We start from the raw sequence: 23,853 nt of genomic DNA on the forward strand, positions 1-23,853 counted from the left end.
ACTCCTATTCAAAAAACTCCAATCTAATCCTCCAATAACCTCCACCTCTTCCTTCCTGCAAAAACATAGAATGAAAATGAAATGAGGAGCCTTGGTTTTATAACTTTTGAGAGGCTCCTCATATCCCCCAACAGACGTCTCTTCACATTCCACGAATTTGTTTCAAATTCCCCCACTCCCCGCAAAAAATAAGCATGAATGTGCATGCAAAATTATATTTAACAAAAAAAAAATCATATTGAAATTATTTCGCCCCTATTTTTTCGGGCCCTATTTTTTCGGGTCCTACTTTTTCGGGCCCTACTTTTTCGGGCCTATTATTTCGGCTTCCATTTGGCTTCCTATTATTTCGGCCAGCTATTATTTCGGGAATTCTTTTTTAATATTTAATTTGGAAGTTTGTAACTGCTCCCAAATCTTTTTTATTGACAAGGAATCTTGGCATATTCCCGTGCTGCCATTGTATAGAACGCCTCTCGGCGTAATAATTATAATAATTTAATAGCGAGAAGCATTTTTTAAAAAAAGGCCTCATGTCCATAATAATTTATCAACCAATACAGAGAAAAAGGCCTCATGCCTCTCACATTAAAAGATAATTTTAAAATGATTGAAATTTATATAAAATTTAAAAAAGTAAATTCTATCCCATGTACATAATAATTATAATAATTTATTAATCAATTAATATTAACGAGAAGCATTTTAAAAAAAAAGGCCTCATGCCCATAATAATTTATCAACCAATGTAGAGAAAAAGGCCTCATGCTCATAAGAACTTCTCAAGCAAGGCAATCATTGCTAATTAGCTTTTTGAAGATCTTCAAATGCTTGGAGTTAGAGCCTTCCAGTATCCACTTCCCAACCCTCCAAGCTCTCAAAAGCCCACTTAGATTAGCATTGAATCCAAAGAACCACAAAGATTAAGGATTTGCCTAGCTACTGATGCTAATTGGCAAGAAACTACATTTAACTGCTAATATTCAGTATATCAACCACAATTTGAGAATCAAACTCACAAATTACCCTTTTCCATCTGCATCCTCTTTCAACACCATACAAAATAGCTAGAGCTTCTATCAAATTAATTGAATGCTATCCTTTATAAATGGAGAAAAAGAATCTTATATTCCCATCACTGCTCCTCCCAATACTGCCAATTCTTGCTTGCTTAAGGTTTCCTCTATGACCCATTAGTACTAGCCATAAAACTCTCTCAGGGGGAGGGACCTATCTTTCCCCCTTTACAAATTTTCTCCTTAGATTGTCTAGACCTCTTCTCATAGGTAGAAACAGTCCTCGGGCTTGAGTCATCTTCTTGTAGCATCTACTTGGTTCTCCTCTTAAAGTCTTGAGCTCAACCTTGACATCATCTCCATCTTTTTGCCCTGCAAAACAAAAAAGAAAGCTTCTTAAAGTTTGTGAAAGAAATCTGAAAAAAAAATCACATCAATGATGAACATAACGGATTTATCTTGCTCAAGATTAAGCCTTACGTCTTCTTGCAATGACCAATGTCTCGGGTATTTCTAGAGGCTTGGAAGATAAAGTTCTTGGGTGGAAATCCCAAGTTTGTGAAAGAAATCTGAAATGGGTGCAAATCCCAAGGCGAGAGGATTTCCACAGTGAAAATCCTTTGGGTAGAGGATTTCCACCAAGCGTGTTTAAAAAATTTATTCCAATTTCAGTCACTTAGTGTTAAAATTCCTTTCTTCTACAACTCTCCAAGATCTACCCATTTGTTTTGTCTTTCATTTTGTACGAGGAAAATAGGGCTAAAAGGAAAGGGGAAAATTCCAAGCTGGGAGGATTTCTGTGGTGGGAATCCTTTGGAGAGAGGATTTCCATAGTGGGAATACATTGGTTAAAGGATTTCTACCAAACATTATTTAGCGTTCCCTTCAACAATTTCCAACACTTACCTTATTATCAATCAATTTCGCCTCAACTCATCATTCTTCACCTCTAACACTTGTTTGGAGTCAATTTCAAGGAAAAGTAAAACGGGGGTAAATTTTTATTGGAGAGGATTAATGTGGTGGGAATTCTTTGGAGAGAGGATTTCCACAGTGGGAGTCCTCTGTCTTTAACTATTTTGAACCTTTCTCTTGTTATCATTAAATTTTTCCTCAAGTGGCATCCTTCACGTCCAACTCTTGTTTAGAATTAAACAAAAGGAGGGGGCGGAGTTCTTGACATGGGAGGAATCTGTGGGTGGAAATTTTAAGCTTAGAGGATTTCCACCAAGTTAACTTAGCTCTTCGTTACCTTACATATTTCCAAAACTTCATTGTTGCCAATCAATTTCACTTCAACTCAACTTCCCTCACCTCTAACACTTGCTTGAAATCCATTTTGGTGCAAAGTGAAAAGGGGGACATTTGGGTTTGAGAGGATTAAGGTGGTTGGTGGGAATCCCCTAGAGAGAGGATTTCCAAGGTGGGAATCCTCTGGTAAGAAGATTTCCACCTAATTTACCTAGCACTTCTTTGCCTTGCAACTTTCCAAATCTTCATCATTGTCAATCAATTTTGCCTCAACTCCATATTCGTCACTTCTAGCACTTGCTTGAAACCAATTTTGGTGCAAAGTGAAACTGGGGAAATTTGGTTTTGAGAGGATTAATGTGGTGGGAATCCTTTGGCCAGAGTGTTGGAAATCTGATTGAAAAGATCATTGTTGAAGATCAAAGAGGGAGATTGTTGTAAAGAAGGAAGTTGGTTGATAAAGAATGTTTTCAATCATTGTTTTGTCATTGATGTCAAACCTGCTATTTATTGGAATGACAATTGCTTATAAGATCCAAGTACTATCACTTAGTTGATTGATGTAGAAGATTTAATCAACAAGATGTAAGAAGAACACCTAAGGGAAAGGTTGAGTTATGATTTTGTTACTTAGTTGATTGATGTAGAAGATTTAATCAACAAGATGTAAGAAGAACACCTAAGGGAAAGGTTGAGTTATGGTTTTGTAATGAAGTGCAAGAATCAATTAAGACAATGGTAAAATGATGTACTGATAGTATATTGGAAGATACAAATGTTGGCCACACTTAGAAACAATAGAAGTACAAGTTGTAACAAGGTTGACTACAAATCTCAACTAAATTCATTAGTGAGTGCCGAGCAAGCTAGTTGGAACCGAGCAGATTTTTCAGTTAGAGTCGAGCGAATGAAAAATCTAGTGTGTGTCGAGTGAACTCAGGTGCCGAGTGAAGTTCAAGTGCCAAGTGATATAGAAAGAGCCAAGCAAATAGAAAACTTAGTGGATGCCGAGTGAATCCACAGTAGGTGCTGAGCATCAGTAAAGTGTAGTTGGTGCCGAGTAACGCTGTATGTGCCGAGCACCATAATTTCAATTGTGTCGAGCTGTTGCATTATTGGAAAAATAAAAAATTCGCCAAATCTAAGCCGACAAAGTTGTTACAATGAATTTTGTAAAATAGTAGGAGGATAAGGATGATGAGCTGGTGGCACAAAATTCTATGTAAACTGTTTTTGAGCAAATTCAAGAAGATTCTTCATGATGTTTTTAGAAGGAACAAGATGTGGGTTAGATTCAATGAATCCTACCTAACCCATTTGAACCAAAATTGAAGAATGGAAGAATTGAGCGTGAAAGAGGATTCCAAACTTCTATTTAAGGAGTCACAAGCCAAGAAGCAAGAGTTGCTGGTGTGCCAAATTGCGAAGTGGTTGAAGGGTGTTAAGGAGAAGGCATCTAGGAGAAGGAAGAATAGAGCATAGAGACTCTGCTTCGATAAGTGGTCAGAGAGAGATAATTGTACCGGTACATTGAGCATGAAGACTCAAGGAGACAAAGCTTGAGAGGAGGACAAGCTGATAGACTTGTAGAGACTGAAACCCAGACAAAGTGTTACGAGCTGAAGAGTGATCTGAACTCTGCAAGATAAGTTGTGAATTGTAATAAGGTCAAAACCCCTTATTGTTACTCTCTAGCAATTGTATCAGTTAGGGTAAAATCCTATGGACTTAGGTTGGTTTAATAGCCATTTGTAAATCCTTTAACAGGGTGACATTCTAAGCGAATGTTCTAAAGTCCTCTAACCAGGCTCACTGCTAACAAGGTGGTTAAATCCTTTAACCAGGTCACATTCAACAATGTGTTGTAGCCTTTAACAGGGCAGGCCTTTCACAGGGCATCACTTCAGAAGAGTGAGAATTGAGTAGCATGTTACTGGTGGTTTTTACCAAATTGGGTTTCAACGTAAATCACTGTGTTATGTGTTGATTCTTCATGTGTTGTGCTTGCATGTTGATTTACAGTAACTTGCTAAGTAGGAAAGTTTAAAGCTTGGATGAATGAACAGTTTAATAGGCTTACTTTACTTGATGAAAAAGTTTGAATTGGACATTTGGACCTTGAATAATTGATTCACCCCCCTCTCAGTTATTCTAAAGCATTTCTAACACAGAGGATTTCCAATTTCCACCAAAGACCAGTTCTTTGTAATGCCATTGCCAAAACTTATCCCATTTCAACCTCTTCTTGATAATTTATTGCTCCATATTTGTTTATGATTTTGTATTCATGCCTTAGACAAGATTTGAGTGCTTTTGAGGGTGGTGGAATTTTAGGCTTGGGAGGATTAATGTGGTGGGAATCCTAAGGAGAAATGATTTCCACCAAACATGATTTTGCCACTTAGACTCCCACAACTTTCCATCTCGCACCCCTCATGCTATTCATTCTCAAGTTGCCATGCCTCAATATAATTTTGGGTCAGTTTTAAGTCGTCAAGGAGAAGGGTGGAACTCCTAACAAGAGAGGATTTCCATGATGGGAATGCTTTGGTTAGAGGATTTCCACCAAACATGACTGCAGTAGTTATCCTTGGGAAAATTACCATTCTTCCTTCTCTTCATCATTTTAACATTGCATTAATCGGTTTGTTGCCTTAGTAAGGATCCCTCTCAACCAAGCTTGCACCACCTCCCCTTTGTCCTAAAGTGAAATCTTGAGAGTTAGGGGAGAAATTATAGCTGGTGGAAATCATAGAGTTGAGGATTTCCACGGGGGAAATCCTCTGATCAAAGGATTTTTGCCACTTTTCAAATTTACTCACAATCCTTCTCCCATCTCCCAAGCATGTAAACCTTTCTCACTTAGACTAAACTCTACCTTACCACTAGGACTTAGGCTATGAAAATACTTCAAAAGTGCATCAAAACCCTCATACAAATACCAAACAAACATTACTCCCCAGCAAGCCAAAATTGCTCAGACTCACCCTCAGACTTGGAGAATTTAAAATGTTGCCAAATAAAACGACCTAAGACAACGACTCCTACTTGCTAAAGCAAAAAGAAGTGGTCCCCATTTGCAATGGGGCGATGGTGTGAAAACCCCACAACATGTCCCAATTTTAACATTGAATTATGCCTTGTCTAACCCTATCCTTGAGGAATCTACCAAGCCACTCAGCCATGATGATAAATAAATAAGGAGAGAGAGAGTATCCTTTTGCCAAAGACCCCTAGAAGCCCAAAACAAAGCAAATGGATCTCCATTGACAAAAATTAAAAAGGAGGTGGAAGAGACATGACCACAATCCACGCATTCCCCACAAAACCCAAAGTTAAAAGAATTTTATCTAAAACTGCAATGTAGCCCCTAAGAATTAGAATTTAATAATATCAATAAGAAGAATAATTTTATAAAAAAATTAATAATATTAAAATAATAAAATAATAAAATAATAAATATATACAAGATGATGTGATTAGTTATTCATAAAATCTAGTCATTGGTATGAAGAGGATTATTTAGCAAGAGTCATGTCCCATCTATTATGAAGGGTTGCAATCTTTTTTAAAGAAAGATATATGAAGACATTCTCCATTATTCAATTCATCACGGAATAGGAAAGGAAAATAATGATTTATATCTGATATTCAGAGTGCATATTAACGGTATCTATTAAAAGAGGATTCATTATATTAAATGGCTGGTAAGTGTCATATGACAACATAGTGATATGCTGTAATTTGTCTATAAATCAATGATGAATTACAAAATATTATATTTGCATTCTATTAGGATCAGAAATCCTTATTTATCCTGATATATATTAGATATATATTTTTATTATTAAGAATATATACATTAATCATTAATAATTCTATACAGAAATTATATTTCAAACCTATTATTATTTGATTAATAGAAGGGAAGTCTGTGATGTTATTGAAGGGGCTTGTATAAATCCAAGAAAGTGGATCTTATCCCAAGAGAGGGTAGGGGTCAGCGCCCCGTAAAAACCTTTGTGATATGGACTTGGACTTGTAAACTTTGAGGGAATCCATTGTTGGTTTTTAGGTAACTTGGATAACACCTACATCTTCCATCCTTGAGTTGAAATAGTAAATAAGGTTGGATAGGAGTGTTAAAGATAGCTTAAATCTAAGAAGATAAATTAAAATGACTAGTCCTATCAGGGAATACCGTAATTTGGACCCTAATTGAGAAATCTAGGATACACTAAGTCTAGTCCCAGCAAGGGACATTACAGAGAAGGCCCATGTAACTTTAGTATTAGCTTCTCCATGTTCAATTTCATAAACACTGCCTTTTCTTTGGAAGTTGCCATAGAGTGAATGATTTCAGCTGCAATCCTTAGCTTGTCAAGATTTAGTCTACCCATAACAAAACCTCCCTGCTCATTAGAGATCAGATCTTTAGGACACCCCTCGAGTCTTTCAGCAATCAGTAACATGGGGATGCATCCTCGTTTGCCCCACACCCCGGAGACAAGGATGCACCGGGGACTTGGGGACTTCATTCCCCCAACCCTAGCAGCTCCACCAGATTTTCCCACCTCAGTCGAGGATGGGGGGACGTCCCGGTGTTGACTATATGCTGATTCGATTATTTATGTTCAATGTTCAATGTTTTAGTTCAATGCAATTTCCAAGTATTTACTCTTTTACATCTTTATATCTTATATTGCAATACATCTTTTCATAATTAGCATTTATGCACCATATGTATACTATATACAACCCCTCCCATCCCCCACTGCCATCCCCTCGCCATACCCAAATTAAAACTCCTTTGCCCCCCCATCTTGGAAACCTATTCCCGCGTTCCGTCATCCCTCCATCCCCCAGGGTGGTGTAACTATGGTGCAATACATAGTGCAATGACTCTAAATTGATGGTAATTTGTTAGCATTCTCTTTTTAGAAATCAAGGCAATGAAAGTACCATTCATAGCTCTCAACATCTTCTTGTTCCCACGAGACTCTTGGACAACAACAAGAAAGTTTAGCTTAATAATTGCGCAAAACTTTTGAGAAAATTTAATTGGGAAGCCATCAAGGCTTGGAGCTTTACCTTTTTTCATGCTAAACACATCTTCCACATCTTGTAGTGAGACATGGCGAGTGAAAGTCGTATTCATTTCATTGAAAACTAATGGGGGGATGCAACTAAGAATTGAGGCTTCATCTTCCCTAGCAGGAAGGGAATCATCCACAAATAGGGAAGAGAAATACTGGAAAGCTTTCTGAGAGATTTCACCTTTTGAAGAAAGTTTAGCCCCTTTCGAAGAAATCAGAGCCGTATTCATTTCATTGGAAATCGATGAGGGGATGCATCTTTGAGGCTTCATCTTCCCTAGTTGGAAGAGAATAATATGTAAATGGGGAAGGCAATACTAAAAAGCTTCATGAGAGATTTCATGTAGTGAGGAATCTCGTAGGTGTTCCCCTCTTCTATTTTCACCTTTATCCTTCTCCATACAATTAGAGTTCTTTAACTTTATGGTCAACTGTGTAAGGGTTTGGGGAGACTACAATAGGACATCCAAACTGTCCTTCCCAAATAAGCCTAGGGTGGAGCACTCCTTGCGCCCTTTGCCCTCATGGGACTATTTGTCACCATCAAGGTGGCGAGCTTAGAAGAGGACCTCATTATTGTTTCCCCTCCTTGTATTCTCCCATTATCGCTACCTTGATTGATTACAACATATATAATGAATTACACATTATTGATTATATTCTACATATAAAAGATCACATAATGATTCAATCTTACATTCTTAGATTGCATATACTATTAATCATTCATATTAAATTACAATTATAATATCCAATTTTTGTTAAGAATGTTAGCTTGTGTGAAACTATATCTATATGTTTTTTTATGTCTACAGATCTATACTCAAGTTAATATTACATAACTGATTCATTAATTGTGTGTGTATATATATATCTTATCATTATATATATATATATATATATATATATATATATAATATTATACATATACATATATACTTAAGATTATATTAAGAATCTAAGTAATGTAATAATTTTGTATGTAATCCAACTGCCGATGGCACATTATGCTCACGTAAAGACTTTATTATCAGCAGATAATAATTTGTAATACATACCAACCATTGTGAGTGGAGGTTTTGTTAACGACAGTTTATAATCAATTCTAATCATCGTGACTGTCGAGCCTTGTGCCATCGTAACTATTCAAAGTGATTGTTCACCATGACTATTCTCTTTTGTACGCACACATATAAATTATGGTCTGCGATGAGGAGTTGATCAATCACAATGACAATCATACTTTCTCATATCAGAGTATTATATATATCAGTTTAAATTATATTTTAGTTTTCTTCCTTCAAATACATTATCTCAGTCTACAATCAACATCAAGAAATTAGAGTATAAATAGTACCACACTGTAATTCAAATTCTGCATTATCAAGATATATTGAAATTGAGATTTACACCAATAAGAAGACCTCAGCATATTAAAACTTTTCATGGTATCAGAGCCAAATTGGTAGAGAAATCTCAAATTTCGATTGAAGGAAGAAATAATGACAAATAACGTCAGAGTGGAAGATAGGCTTGAAGGTGCATCAAATTTTTTCTCTTGGAAAACTTGTATCATTACGATTTTGGAAGAACTGGAACTAGAAAACTACATTGAAAAAGATACCCCAATACCTCAAGATGAATTTGAAAGACTCACCTAGAAAAGACGTAATAATAAAGCAAGGAAAATCATTGGTGATTCAGTAAAAGATCACATCCTTCCTTCTATATCAGATATAAAAAGTGCATATGAAGTATTCAAGATCATAAAACATACATTTGAGATAAATAACTCAAGTAGACTAATCACCTTAAAATCTCAATTACTGTGAGAAGATAGGACACACCTTCAGAAACTGTCCGGAGAGAAAAAATATTCTAACCTCCTTTGCTGAAACAAAGGAAAATGAAAATCAACTATAATATTCCGCACTTTCAAGTGAAGTAAATTCAAATAAAGAAGCTTGGATCGTAGACAGTGGTGCATCCCGTCACATCTTTGGATTCAGAGATATGTTTGATACATTTGGAACTTATATCACTGAAGGAGTTACAATTGGAGACAATTCCACCTATCCTGTAAAAGGTATTCGGACATGTTCTATAAAATTAAAAGGTGGAACTACACTTGATCTTAAAGATGTTTTGTTTGTACCAGGCATTAAGAGAAACCTAATTTCTATCTCAAGTCTAACCGATGATGGATATCATGTCACCTTCAACAAAGACAAAGTACTATATTGGCCTAATAACTCAAATATGAAAAGTGCTATTATCATAGGATCCAAATTTGGAACATTATATAGATTAAGCAATATTCAAACACAAGCCCTTTGTCTTGAAACATCAAATGTTAATGAATTATGGCATAGACGAATGGGCACATTGGGTTTAGTTCACTTCCTAATTTAGATAAGATCACTTCTGGTACTCCTAAACTAGACTCATCTCATATAGGAACTTGCAAAGGGTGTGCACTAGGGAAAATCATAAAACAACCTTTGCCCTCTAGTGAACATAAGTCAAAATCAGTTTTGGAACTAATCCACTCAGACCTTTGTGGACCCATGCCCACACCATCTCTAGGAGGATTCCTTTATTATATATCCTTCATTGATGATTTTTCTAGGAAGACTTGGATCTATTTCTTGAAAGTCAAAGAATCAAATGAAGTTCTATCAAAATTCAAAACCTTCAGAGCATTAGTAGAAAATTAGACAGGTAAAAGGATTAAAACATTAAGATCAGACAATGGAGGGGAATATAAATCTGAAATCTTCAAAAGGTTTTGCAATTCAGTTGGGATTAAGAGGGAGTATATAGTACCTTATAATCCTAAACAAAATGGAGTCGCAGAGAGAAAAAATAGAACACATCTAAATAAAGAGAACCAGATATAACTAATGGGAAGAAAAGACCATTATGGGCAAGGAAGATGATTGAAGAAAACAATGTAGAACCAGATGAGATCTCAAAAGAAAGCAAGAGAACTTGAAATCAAGCATGTTACACTGCTCTTGTAATTGAACTAAACAAAATTGAACCATCAACAACTGAAGAAGCTCTAAATTCACAAGAGCGGAAAGATGCCATGGTGGAAGAATACAATTCCATAATTCAGACTGATGTTTGGGATATTGTATCTAGGCCCAAAGACAAATTAGTGATATTTTCAAAATGGTTATACAAAATCAAATACACCACAGATGGAAGCATTGAAAAACACAAAGCTAAATTTGTTGCATGAGGATTTTCTCAGAAAGCTGGCATTGACTATGAAGAAACTTTTGCTCCAGTAGCTCGTTACACTTTTGTAAGGACAATTATTGCAATTGCAGCATCAAAAAGATGGAAGACTGATCAGATGGATGTAAAAACTGCATTCCTAAATGGGGTCATTAATGAAGAAGTCTACATTGAACAACTTGAAGGGTTCACTGTAAAAGATAAAAAATTGTAAGTATGTAAACTCAAGAAAGCACTCTATGGTCTCAAACAGGCCCCTCAAGCTTGGTATGAAAGGATAGACAACTATCTATCCAAACTTGGATACTAAAAAAATGAAGCCGACTCAAACATATACTTCAAAACCTCAAATGATGAGATGTTAATACTTGTTCTATACATTGATGACTTGCTAATAACAAGTGATGATAAAATTAATTGAAAAATGTAAACAAGATTTGATAGCTGAATTTGAAATGAAGGATTTAGGGTTACTACACTACTTCTTGGGATTAGAAGTTAATCAGAAGAAAGACTACATTTTCTTACATCAAGGAAAGTACACTCAAGATATTCTGACTAGATTTGGAATGATGGATAGTAAGCCCTTATCTACTCCGATGGAAACAAACTTACACAAGCTTAAAAAAAGAAGCATCAAAATCTGAGGACATTGATCCTACTATCTTCAGACAGATAATTGGATCTCTTATGTATCTTGTGAATATCGGACCTGACATATGCTATTATGCTACAAATGTCTGTAGTCATTTTATGTGTAAACCTAAGAAGATTCACTTAATGGCTGCAAAACAAATCTTAAGATATTTATGAGGATCTATTGGCTTTGGATTAAAGTATGAGAATGTTGAGATAAATCTGGAAGGATATACTGATTCAGATTGGGCAGGTTGCTCCTCTAACCGAAAAAGTACTACAGGTTGTTTCTTTAGTCTTGGATCAGCAATGATATCTTGGTTCAGTAGAAAACTAGTTGTTGCTTTGAGTTCTACTGAAGTTGAATATGTAGCTGCTTCCATGGGAGCACGTGAAGCAGTTTGGTTAAGAAAACTACTATTTGGGCAATTTGGAAAACCTCTAAAACCAACTGAGATTCATTGTGATACTCAAAGTTGTATCAAACTGTTAGAAAATCCAGTTTTCCACAATTGATCAAAACATATCAAGACTCCCTATCACAGCATAAGAGACATGGTCGACAGAGATATCATTAAATTAAGTTATATCAGTGAACATGAACAGAATGCTGATATTTTCACCAAACCTCTTGCGAAGTTGAAAACTGTGTACTTTCGAGGAAAACTTGGTATGACATTATTGTAAATGCATTTATTTTCTAATATTCATGAATACAAATTATTTTTTGCTTACAAGCTTGTATTGTGAAAAGTGACAACTTTTCTTGTGAAAGGTGACAACCTTTCCTGTGTTCTGATCCTATTATAAAGTGACGACTTTATTTTAGTTGCTCTCTCTTCAAACAATGGTTGAATTTAGTGTTATCTTTGTTCTTTGGGCCGGATTTTGCCGGACACATTGATAACTTTCATGGTTCTTTGGGTCGGATCTTGCCGAACACCATGAAAACCCATTGTTTTGAAGTTAAGGTTATCTTTGTTCTTCGGCTGAATTTTGCCGGACACATTGATAACCTTCATGGGTCTTTGGGCGATCTTGCCGGACATCATGAAAATCCATTATGTTTTTAAAATTTAAGTTACATGGGTACCCCTCCCCCCCCTCCGGACCTCGAACCGGTTCGAATCGGTTCGAGATTCTGGTCCGGTTCAACCAGGGTTCGATTTTCGAATCCTGGTTCGAACCCGGGCGGACCAGGCTGGGAAAATCGAACCAGGTTCGAACCCAACCAAGAACCTGCCCACGGACGCGGAAATAAAGTGACTTATTTGCATTTTTTTATAATTTTTGGAGTCCACGTACCCCAAAAAGGTGTTATGAATTGGTTTTTTGCTCTCTCATAGTCATTTGATGTTTCTAAATAGGTTGTTTTGCCTTGAAGGAGAGCACATAAGTTTTTGAGCAAGCATCCGATTGTGCAAGGAGGAGTTTGAAGCAATACTTGTTGGTGTTCTTGAAGTGTTTGTGCATCATTTATACACATTTGCAAACTTGCAATGGCTGGAAAAGGACCAAGAGGTAAGATCTTATTCTATTTACTATTGTTTTGTTCTAGTTTTTCCAAAAAAATTTCATTTCTCTTTCAATCTTCATATGTTCTAAGTTCTTGAATCTTTTCCATTATTTCAAAATTCGTCATTTTCTTGCATATAGATTATGAACATATATCTAATTAGTAATTTCTTGCCATAGGGAAAGGTTCGAAATTAATGTCATCTACCTCTTCATCAATAGGCAACACCGAACAAAGAATGGAAACCAACTCCGATTCTCCTCTATGGAAGTATGTAAACATTATAAAACCCATTCCAGGAGGTGGTGCATTCCGTTGGAGATGTCAAGGATGTGATGTAGAAAGAAATAGTTCTTATTATCGTGTGGTAGGCCATCTATGTGGTTATGCTGGAAGAGGAGTCAAGAAATGCCCTGGCAAAAATGGTGTCCCTATACCAAATCACACCGTGTTAAAATATATTGAAGAGCATGAGGCAACAGAAGAGAGAGAAGGACGCAGGGCAATAGAACTCGGTAGTAGTAGCAATAAAAGTAAAAAAGCTAAGGGAATGCAGGCCCCCTCAGATGTTATTGTACAAGACAACCCCTTCTTCAATACTACAATGGACACTGACACTGAATCTATCCCCATTGTACACAAAAGAAAGGGGCCAATAGAAACTTCTTTTCAAAACAAGGCCCGGGAAATTGCTGACATTAAGGTGGGAAAATGCCTCTATACAAATGGGTTGTCTTTTAATGTTGTCCACTCTTCGTTTTGGAAGGACATGTTGAGGGGTGCCAATGAAGCTCCAAAAGGGTATTGTGGCCCCGGGTATGAGAAAGTTCGCACCACCTTGTTGGATGATGAGGTCCAACGAGTTGAAAATCAATTGAAGCCCATAAGGGACTCATGGGTTGAGACAGGGGTGACAATTGTTTCAGATGGCTGGAAGGATTCTAGGAACCGTCCCTTGATCAATGTCCTTGCGGTGTCCCCTAAAGGGGCAATGTTTCTGAAAGCGGTGGATTGTGAGGGCAAAGTAAAAGATGGGCCATTTATTGCTGATATCTTAATTGAGGCCATTGAACAAGTGGGAGCAAGAAACGTTGTCCAAGTCATAACGGACAACGCAAAGAATTGTAGAGCAGCAGGTTTGTTGGTTGAATCACGATATCCACATATCTTTTGGACACCTTGTGCAGTCCATTCACTCAATCTTATGCTAAAAAAGATTGGGAACCAAATTGAGTGGATCAAAACAATGTATGAAGAGGCTGAGGACATACAAATGTTTGTCACAAACCACCACATGACTCAATCTCTTTTCAGGAACTACTCAAAATTGGAGCTATTGAAGGTAAATGAACTTGAACTCAAATTAGTAATTTAATTTTTAATATTTGACAATTTCTGATTTTTCATATTTTACTTGTGCAATTGCCAATGTGTATACTTTTCTTAGTTTTCTAAAATATGTATCTAATAGTTGTTTTTTGCTCTAATTTATGTCACAGGTTGCTGAGACCTGTTTTGCATCACATATAATCGTCTTAAGATGACTTGTGCAAGTGAAAGATGCACTTCAAGGTATGGTAATCAGCATCAATTGGGGTGTATGGAAGCAAAAGAACACTGAAAGGGCAAACAAAATAAAGGATAGGCTATTGGCTGACTCATGGTGGGAACGTGTGGAATATCTCCTTAAGATCACCGAGCCCATTATGAGCATGCTTAGGTACACTGACATGGATAGGCCTTGCCTTGGAGAGATCTATGATGGCATAGACTCAATGATTGAGAAGATCAGGCAAGTTATAAATGAGCAGGAGCAAGATCCGCAAGAGACCTTTTTCAAACAAGTGCAAAAAATTATTAATGAAAGATGGAACAAAATGACCACTCCATTACATTTGCTTGCCTATGCCTTGACCCCCAAATACTATAGCTCACAATATTGTGATCTACCAGGAAGGTTGCCACCATATAGAGATATGGAAGTGTCTGAGGGGTACCAGGCAGCATTTAGAAGAATATTTCTTGATGATGATATAAGAGATCTAATCATGGGTGAGTTCATATCATTTGTCAATGCTACAGGTCTAAGTAATGATGCTCTTCGTCATCGGTTCAAGAAGCATGCTCATGGTTGGTGGTACCTCCATGGCCAAAAATTCCAAACATTGCAGCCCCTTGCAATCAAAGTTATATCACAAGTAAGTTTTATTTTATTTTTTAATTAGCTCACTTTATCTTCAAAAGAATTTTTTAATAAGATTGAATTAATTCCTTTTTAATTGCCTACCTTATGTTGTCTTTATAGGTTGCTAGTTCTTCTGCATCAGAAAGAAATTGGAGCACCTATTCTTTCATCCACTCGGTGAAGCGCAATAGGTTGCAATCAAAAAGAGCCGAGAACCTAGTATTTGTGCATAACAACTTGCGCCTTCTTTCGCACAAGAGTCAAGAATACAAAGAAGTGGGATGTAGATGCAGAGATTGCGGACTTGGATGCTTCCACTGCTGCGCTTACAATTGATGATTTTGATGACTTTGATGTCAATACCATTGTTGATTCTGCTGCTGATCCCATTGGCCTTGGTGCAAGTAATAGCATAGGCGAAGGAGGAGATGAAGAAGAAGAAGATGAATATGAAGAAGATGAAGATGAAGAATGAAGAACTTAGAACTAGAAATTCAGAATTTTAATAGACTTTCATTCTATTAGTTACTGTTAAACATTGAACGTGAAACAATGACACCATTTTAAATGTTTTGAATCTTTCATCTTTGATGTTGAAGTTGATTGAACTATGTTACTATATGATGGTATGCTCACCATGATACATTGATATGTTATTGTTTATGCTGTTTTAAAGTTTTAAATGTGTTTATGGTACTATGCTACATTCTAATTTTAACTCATGTTTCATAAAAATGTATATATATATATATATATATATATATATTTATTTTTTTTTATTTTAAATTTTTACATGTTTTTGTACTAACGAACCCAAACGAACCCAAACTCCTTTCCAAAATTTCGTCGAACCAGCGAACCGGTTCTCGAACCCGAACCCAGAACCGAACCACAAATCGGCAACCTAGTGTTTTTTTTCTCTTTCTTTCTCTCTCTCAGTTTAAAACATAATGATGATTACACCTTATTTTGTAAGTTAGACTTATTTCAATTTCCCTTGCTAAAGAGGGAGTGTTAAGAATGTTAGCTTGTGTGAAATTGTATCTATATATATTTTTTGTCTATAGATCTATACTCAAGTTAATATTACATAACCGATTCATTAATTGTGTGTATATATATATATATATATAAAATATTATACATATACATATATACTTAAGATTATATTAAGAATCTAAGTAATGTAATCATTTTGTATGTAATCCAACTGCCGATACCACACTATGCTCACGTAAAGACTTTATTATCGGCAGATAATAAATTGTAATACATACCAACCATTGTGAGTGGAGGTTTTGTTAACAGCAGTTTATAATCAATTCTAATCATCGTGACTGTCGTGTCTTGTGCCATCGTAACTATTCAAAGTGACTGTTCACTGTGACTATTCTCTTTTGTACGCACACATATAAATTATGCTCTGCAATGAGAAGTTGATCAATCACAATGGCAATCATACTCTCTCATCGCAGACTATTATATATATCAGTTCAAATTATATTTTAGTTTTCTTCCTTCGAATACATTATCTCAGTCTACAATCAACTTCAAGAAATTAGAGTATAAACAGTACCACACTGTAATTCTGCATTATCAAGATATATTGAAATTGAGATTTACACCAATAAGAAGACCTCAGAATATTAAAACTTTTCAATTTTCCTATGCCTGACTCCATATGGTCGCCTTAAGTCAGACCTGACCCTTCTATCTTATTTTCCTTGACCTCTCTCCTCCCTTCAATGGCGATCTTTAAATACATCTCACCATTGAATCAAGAGTCATGTCTACCCATAGTCACTTCTCCTATATGGTAATGGTCGACTATTGGTGGCTAAGTTGCTGGTTGTTAATTCCTGTGCCTCTTCATTAATGCCCTACAGCTGCTTGAGCATATTTAGGTGTTTTTGAAGTATTTGAGGGATTGCCTTTTCGTTGAACCATTAAACATGGTCTGATTTGGTTTTAAGTTCCTTATCCTCTAGTTTAGTTGTCAGCAATGATCAAAGACCTATAGAAAGTTAAGATGTTTTGGTAACAACTTTCAAAATAAAATGGGGTATTTGTGAATGCCTAGTTGTGTCTTGTGATCAAACATTCACTTCATTAGAAATATTTGACATTAATTTATAAATGCAAATTTTCGAGAAATCTCAAACATGAGAATAATCAATAATCGATCTCGCCCACATTTGAGGAAGTTTATAACAGTGTATTTGGATGATAGACTGGCCTATAGTGGTAGATGGTAGGACCATTTCTGAAATGCTCATTGTTTTTAGTCTTTGAAGGTAAGATGAAGTGTAGGGCAAAATGAAGAAATCATTCTTTGGAAAAATATCATTTAGTATTTCAGAGTTAAATAATCTATACCGGTAATGATGGATCTAGCCTTTGATAGGTTTGACATGATCAAGGGCCGATGAAATTGATTACTGATATTTGGGCTAGTTTTGGTTGCAAGGTGTCTAATCTCTATGTTAGGTCTCCCTACTTTTGTACAAATACATATAATCTCTATGTTACTGCTTCTGACTATTGCACAAATATCACAATTTTTGACATGCTGCTTAACATCTCTATTATGTTGTAGGCCACCAAAGGTTGGTCAATTGGACTTTCTTAACTGTGGCTTTGTTGGATTTATGCCCTACTATTCCTCACCTGCTTCCTTTGATATGTCTCGTCTTTCATGTTAATAAACTACTCGTTAGAAGATTTTATCCCTACCTTTCTTGTACAATGCTCCCTTTGTCAAGCTGAATGAGGGTCATCTTGGCACTGTGAAGGCGAGCGTTTTCATGAATTTTGGAGTTCATATCTGAAATTGTGTATCTTTCAAAGGTCAAAGATGTCATCCAACTTGATGGTGATGTTTGATTGAACTGGTTTGATTATAGTACATTTGAAGAGTTGTGGTAGGGCAGGGGCCTCCATGCTTCAACATTCCTCTTCCCAACAACCTTTTGGATTTTCTATCCATTTCTGTTAGAATTCGTCCAGGGTTTTCCCAATGTGAATTTCTTTCTCTTCCTTTTTCTTGGCAGCACCCACCTTGACACGCTTAGTAGCACCCTCATTGGTATGCTCAGTCCTTTTCTTCTCTGCATTTTCCTTTCTTCTGCAGTGTCATTGTGTGCACACAATGTTCTTATTTTTCTTTTCTCACTGTTTCACCTTGCCATTGTAACTCTGCTTGTCAATTCAATTTGTTCAATCTATTTTGATTTCTTCTTATCTCCTTTCACCATGTATGCTTTTAATTTGGTGTTACATTGCCCCATATCCTCCCATGGTAGTTATCTGGTATCTTCTATCAGTCATCCTTTTGGAGATCGCTTTTAGAGATCCCCCCTCTCATCCACTTTCTATTATTCTCAATCTCCTTGGTGCCTAACCCTTTCTCATGAGGTTGACACAAGGAAGGTAGTGTCACAATTTCGGAAAAAACTTTCATCTCTTCTTCCAATTATTTTGTTTGGATTAAGTTTTGAATTTTGACTCTTGTTATAGGGTGTCCTGACAACAAAACCACTATTAACAAGAAAATTGTGGGAACACAAACCAAAGTACTGAACCCCAAGTGATTTCTCTTTGATATATTTATTCTTGAGACTCAATCATGCAAGAGGAGTAAGTAAAGAGTGAGTATAGACTTTCCATTAGTTAGGTAATGTAATGCTTAGTTACTTGATTCACATCTTGGGGGTGCAAAATGGGTCTAGATGCACCCTCCAGATGTAGCCCAGAGGTGTCTTGGATGTGCGTACAGGACTGTAGATGGTGCATATCTGGAGGGCATCAACAAGCCTTTGTTCAATCTCTTTTGATTACTTCTCATCTCATTTCGCCATGGATGTTTTAAATTTGGTGTTACATTACCCCATCTCCTCCCATGGTAGTTATTTGACATCTTCTATCAGTTGCATCCTTCCGGAGATCCCTTTTAGAGCTCCCCCCTCCCATCCACTTTCTATTAATCTCCATCTCCTTGGTGCCCAACCCCCTCTCACAAGATTGACACTAGGGATATGGTGTAATATTTGTTATCTCTTCTTCCAATTATTTTGTTCAGATTAAGTTTTAAGTTTTGACTCATGTTATAGAGCATCCCAACAACATAATCACTATTAGCAAGAATATTGTGGGAACGCAAACCAAAGTACTGAACCCCAAGTAATTTCTCTTTGTTATCTTTATTCTTGAGACTCAGTCATGCAAGAGGAGTAAAGAGTCAGTTTAGACTCTGCATTAGTTAAGTAATATAATGCTTAGTTACCGGGTTCACATCTTGGAGGTGCAAATTGGGTCTAGATGCACCCTCCAGATGTAGTCCAGAGGTGTCCTGGATGTGCATACAGGACTGTAGATGGTGCACATCTGGAGGGCATCAACAAGCCCCGATGCCCATCCTGGACACATCCAAAGTGCACCCAGAGCATGTTTGGAGCACATTGGGTGCGTCCTCAGGCTAGTCACAAAAAGTGACTTAGAAAACTCATTAACTTAAAATTGACTTAAAACAAAATAATTTTTTATCTTTTTTCTTTTTATTTGAGCGTCCCAACATTAGGATCACTGTTAGCAAGAATATTGTGGGAACACAAACCGAAGTATTGAACCCCAAGTAATTTCTGTTTGTTATCTTTATGCTCGAGACTCAGCTGTGCAAGAGGAGTAAAGAGTCAGTTTAGACTCTGCATTAGTCTAAGTAATATAATTCTTAGTTACGGGGTTCACATCTTGGAGGTGCAAGTTGGGTCCAGATGCACCCTCCAGATGCAATCCAGATGTGTCCTGGATTTGCATACAGTACTGTAGATTGTGCACATCCGGAGGGCATCAACAAGCCTCGATGCCCCATCCTAGATGCATCCAAAGTGCACTCAGAGCACGTTTGGATCACACTTGGGTGCATCCTCAGCCTACTCACAAATAGTGACCTAGAAAACTCATTAATTTAAAACAAAATAAACAATATTTTTTGCCTATTTATTTGTACGCCATGGAATTTTGTGTGGTTTTGAAGGTCTTAATTTGGTCTTGGCAGCCTGGGCACTGTCCCAGGACCCTCACAAGCGGTTCTGCCCCCAAACCTTTGTAATGGGTGCTGCCCCTTAACCTCACTGGTGACATGCCTCCAAACGCCATTTGATTTTTGAAGTACACTACAACTTTGAGTTTGCATCTTTGAAACTCGGGGAAAACTTAGGAGTACCTGATGTGGGGACGTTCTTGAGACGAGTGTTTGGGGTACCCAAGTACCCGCATTGCTGCACTGCAGCTGCACTTGCTTCCACACTGCTTGGATGCTTGGGGACTTCAGGGTGCTTGGGTACTTGGGTGCTTGGGTACTTGTGTGCTTCATCCATTCTATTAAGAGGAACGAACTTACCTTAATTGGGTGCTTCATCCGCTTTGTTAAGAGAAACAAACTTACCTCTAAGAGAGTAACGAAGCTAGTTGTTGTACACAATGTCATGCATATCATAGATCACAAGACTCATGTGTACAAAGATAGCCTAGCAACAGGTTGCAATGTAGAGCCGGAGGATCTGCCTCATATTGATGAGTATGAGATTGCAGCAGAAACAGACGTAGGGTTGGTTGGTGTTCCTTTTGTGGAACTTGAACGTGAGTCTAGTAGTTCTAGTGATGAGGACTTTGGCTTGGGGAACTATTAGAGGCTTCTCACAAGTATATTCTATCATTTTGACATGATTTTGTACTCATTTTGATATTGATCATGATTCATATCATGGATGATGGTACTCGTTATAATCATCTTTATCATTATGATATAATTGATATTTGATAGAACTAATATAAATCCTATTTGCTAATGATTTGGATTTTTATTTGAATCTTAATTTTTGAATGTTACTGTTGGGTATGTACTATTACTATGTTGAATGTTCAATGGTTCTGGTTTGTGTTGCAATATTTCTATGTGCAATTATTTCAATTTGGTATATTATACTGAAACATCATTTCTGATTTCATAACTAGCATTTCAAGTTCTATATGTATAGTATGCAGCACCCCTACCGTTGTCCCCAAATCAAGGCCCTTTTTTTCTTGTCCTCAAAACTCATCTCGGTGTCCCCCCATCCCGATGTTCCCCCATGCCGGTTTTACACTGGTTTGCCTAGTGTAAGTATTTAATGATGTCATGTTGCCTTTTTAAGGTTTATTGAATTGACATTTAATCTTTATCTTTGGCTTTTGGCATTGATCAATGATGAAGTATCATACTATCAAACGATTTAGTTTTTTACAATTCTATACACGCACACACACATACCTAAACCCCCAAATTGTTTTTGCGTGCAACTGCACACTGGATTCTCATACCCATACCAATGCATGTACACATAACTTAGATATAATGACATAAATAAAACAGATTGCCATAAAAGTGAACAATCTCTCTCTCTCTCTCTCTATATATATATATATATATATATATATATTTTATTTGTTGTCCATTTACATGCTCAGGGATTAACCTTTCTTACAATATTTATCCATCTTTTCCGTAATTTATATCTTTTTGTATTTTATTCTCATATATTCTCATACTCTGTTACATTGTACCTTTCCTTATATGTAGATGGTGGGACATTTCCCTTACATTCTACTACTAATGTGGATGATGCCCCTACAATTAAGTGCTCTGCAACCTCCTTGCGGTGGTTTGCAGTAGGATCTGCGTCTCTGTGCTGGCTGTCTTTTCCCTCCCTGTAGGGGGATCCCGAGGGGCATTAGAACATAGCTGTAATGGATGAACCTTATATCTATAGGCCAAAACAAGAGTTCACTACATTGTTCATTGAGTCTAGAGGAGAATTCGTCAACCTGCAATTACCTCATTTTTCTAATTTCTTTTCCTCGCACAAATCCAGCATGGCTTTCTTCTCTCATCTAGTCTGAGGTTCCTCCGGATTACATAAGTGCACATCTTGGCCAGAACATTGTGCAATGTGATGTTTTAGGAAATGGATGCTTCTTCTCATTCTCAGGCAACAGTAATTATTCACCATCACTCCTACCGTTGTACCAATTTTGCGATGTCTCCAAGTGGGGTCTGTGGTCTCACCACTACTACAGTTATTTGCAAGAAGCTATCTCTATCTTGAAGTGAAACCCTAGGAAAAGGAGGAAAAACAATCTCTAAAATTGTTAACCCTCGGCTTTGAAAGGAGGACAGAAAGCAAAAGGTAACCAAAACATGAAAAACTAGAATTTTTAAATGCTAGAACAAAAGAATGATGATTTTTCCATTGAATAATCAAAATGAAAAACAATATTTCATACCTTTCAAAACTGATTAATAAGTATGCTTCCAAAATCATTTGAAATATGGTCAAAATCACCTAAAATTTTATGCAAAAATATCAGTGGAGTGCTTAAGAGCATTAATCAGAAAATGAAGAAAAAATACAGTTTTATCTATTTCCAGACCATGGCCTGCCATATTCTGCTGTCAGGCAAGTTCTGACATGCAACTCATGGCTACATAGCAAGAACTTGCCCAATTCATCTGACGTGCGATTTATTTGCTGATTTTTAAACTAATAGAGGGATTCATTCCCATAGCTCACCAAAGCTAATCCAAGGGCAACACATCCTGGTTAGCATTAATGGAGTGGGTTGGGGTATTGGTAGGTTAGGCTCATGTAGCACATTTGCTGCACAAAATGCACCGGCTTAATGAACCAAAGACGGAAATAGTGGGCTTTATGCCTTTTTTTGCACTTCTTTTTGTTAGTGGCATATACTATGTTTCCTTTGTTGCTAATGTATTCTTGCCTATCAGCAATAACAGAATTCCATGAATTGTAATAATGCTCAAGTTTGAATTTTGAAGTTACAAAAGTAGTTGAAGGCCTCAGGCCACCAGGCTTTGAGCAATCGTTTCAGCTGAAGAGTTGTTTTTCCACTGATTAAAATTACTTGAAGACGAGCTCTACTACAAGCATGTTTATAATGATGTTTCAACAATCCAAAAGATTTCTTTTTGTCAAATTTATAGATGTCTACACCGTACTATGAATGTTGACATTCTTTGAAGCTGGCTTTGTGTGATTGTTTTCAGCTGATGAGGTATTGTTTTCAGTGGATTACAGTTACTAGAAGACAGTTAATCCAAACATTTTTACGATGAATCAACTCTCAATTAAAACTTTTTCCTTAAGCCCCTTTTCCTCTGCAATTCAGATGTCAACAAAATACCATGATGTTGACATTCTGTGAGTACCATCAATCATATTGGTAGTGTGTACTTGGTGTTACATGTGAGGTCCTTAATCATATTACTTATATACGGATGCATGCTAACTTCTGTATATGCTTACTTTTTCCAGACATACTAGCTTTCTCACGAACTGTGATATCGAAGTTGATAATGTATGACCTACTAGAAGTCTGAAACTGCATTGAACACTAGTTTTTATTGTTGCATCTTACAGGTACTCTATAACAAAGGCATTTCTTATTGCTTTTGCAATGACGTTCTTCTCAATATTTGATGTCCCAGTTTTTTGGCCAATATTATTATTCTACTGGGTTGTACTTTTCGTGCTTACGATGAAGCGTCAGATACTGCACATGATGAAGTACAGATATGTACCATTTTCAGTAGGCAAACAGGTACTGTTTTTGATCTCCAATAACTTACATAGAAGTACAGCAATATTTAGAATTTAATACTGAAATGCACTCTTTGTGCACTTCTGGAGTCATCATTCTATTTTAACAGTAGTTATCTGTCCTTTGTCTTTCCAGCGATATGCAGGCAAGAAACCAACAGCAGAGAAGGCAAGCCTTTCTCGAGATTGATTGTCATTTAAGGTTGTTTGGTACCGCTGTCTAAATACCTTAGTCTGATCACTGGATGTAAAT

At 36.7% G+C, this 23,853-nt stretch overlaps 2 protein-coding genes across 3 annotated transcripts in view; both read left to right on the forward strand.

Moving 5' to 3' along the window:
- The window catches only part of LOC149558404 (protein RER1A-like), a 38,732-nt gene that overhangs the window by 14,323 nt on the left and 556 nt on the right, over positions 1-23,853 (forward strand). The window contains exons 2-3 of one of the 2 annotated variants that reach the window (XM_089832647.1): positions 23,421-23,601; positions 23,737-23,802. In XM_089832647.1, coding sequence (XP_089688773.1) covers positions 23,421-23,601; positions 23,737-23,790 — 235 coding nt within the window. In that variant the 3' untranslated portion in view covers positions 23,791-23,802. The remainder of the gene's footprint in view (positions 1-23,420; positions 23,602-23,736; positions 23,803-23,853) is intronic. The other variant, XM_089832646.1, reaches the window with a different exon arrangement.
- LOC149558405 (uncharacterized) lies at positions 12,856-15,388 on the forward strand. Its single transcript, XM_089832645.1, has 2 exons — positions 12,856-14,959; positions 15,067-15,388. The coding sequence occupies exon 1, from the start codon at positions 12,958-12,960 to the stop codon at positions 14,134-14,136; it is 1,179 nt and encodes a 392-aa protein (XP_089688771.1). The 5' UTR covers positions 12,856-12,957; the 3' UTR covers positions 14,137-14,959; positions 15,067-15,388.

This window comes from Cupressus sempervirens, chromosome 5 (genome assembly GCF_028749045.1).
Source record: "Cupressus sempervirens isolate cs-2001-9-10 chromosome 5, ASM2874904v1, whole genome shotgun sequence".
NCBI lineage: Eukaryota > Viridiplantae > Streptophyta > Pinopsida > Cupressales > Cupressaceae > Cupressus > Cupressus sempervirens.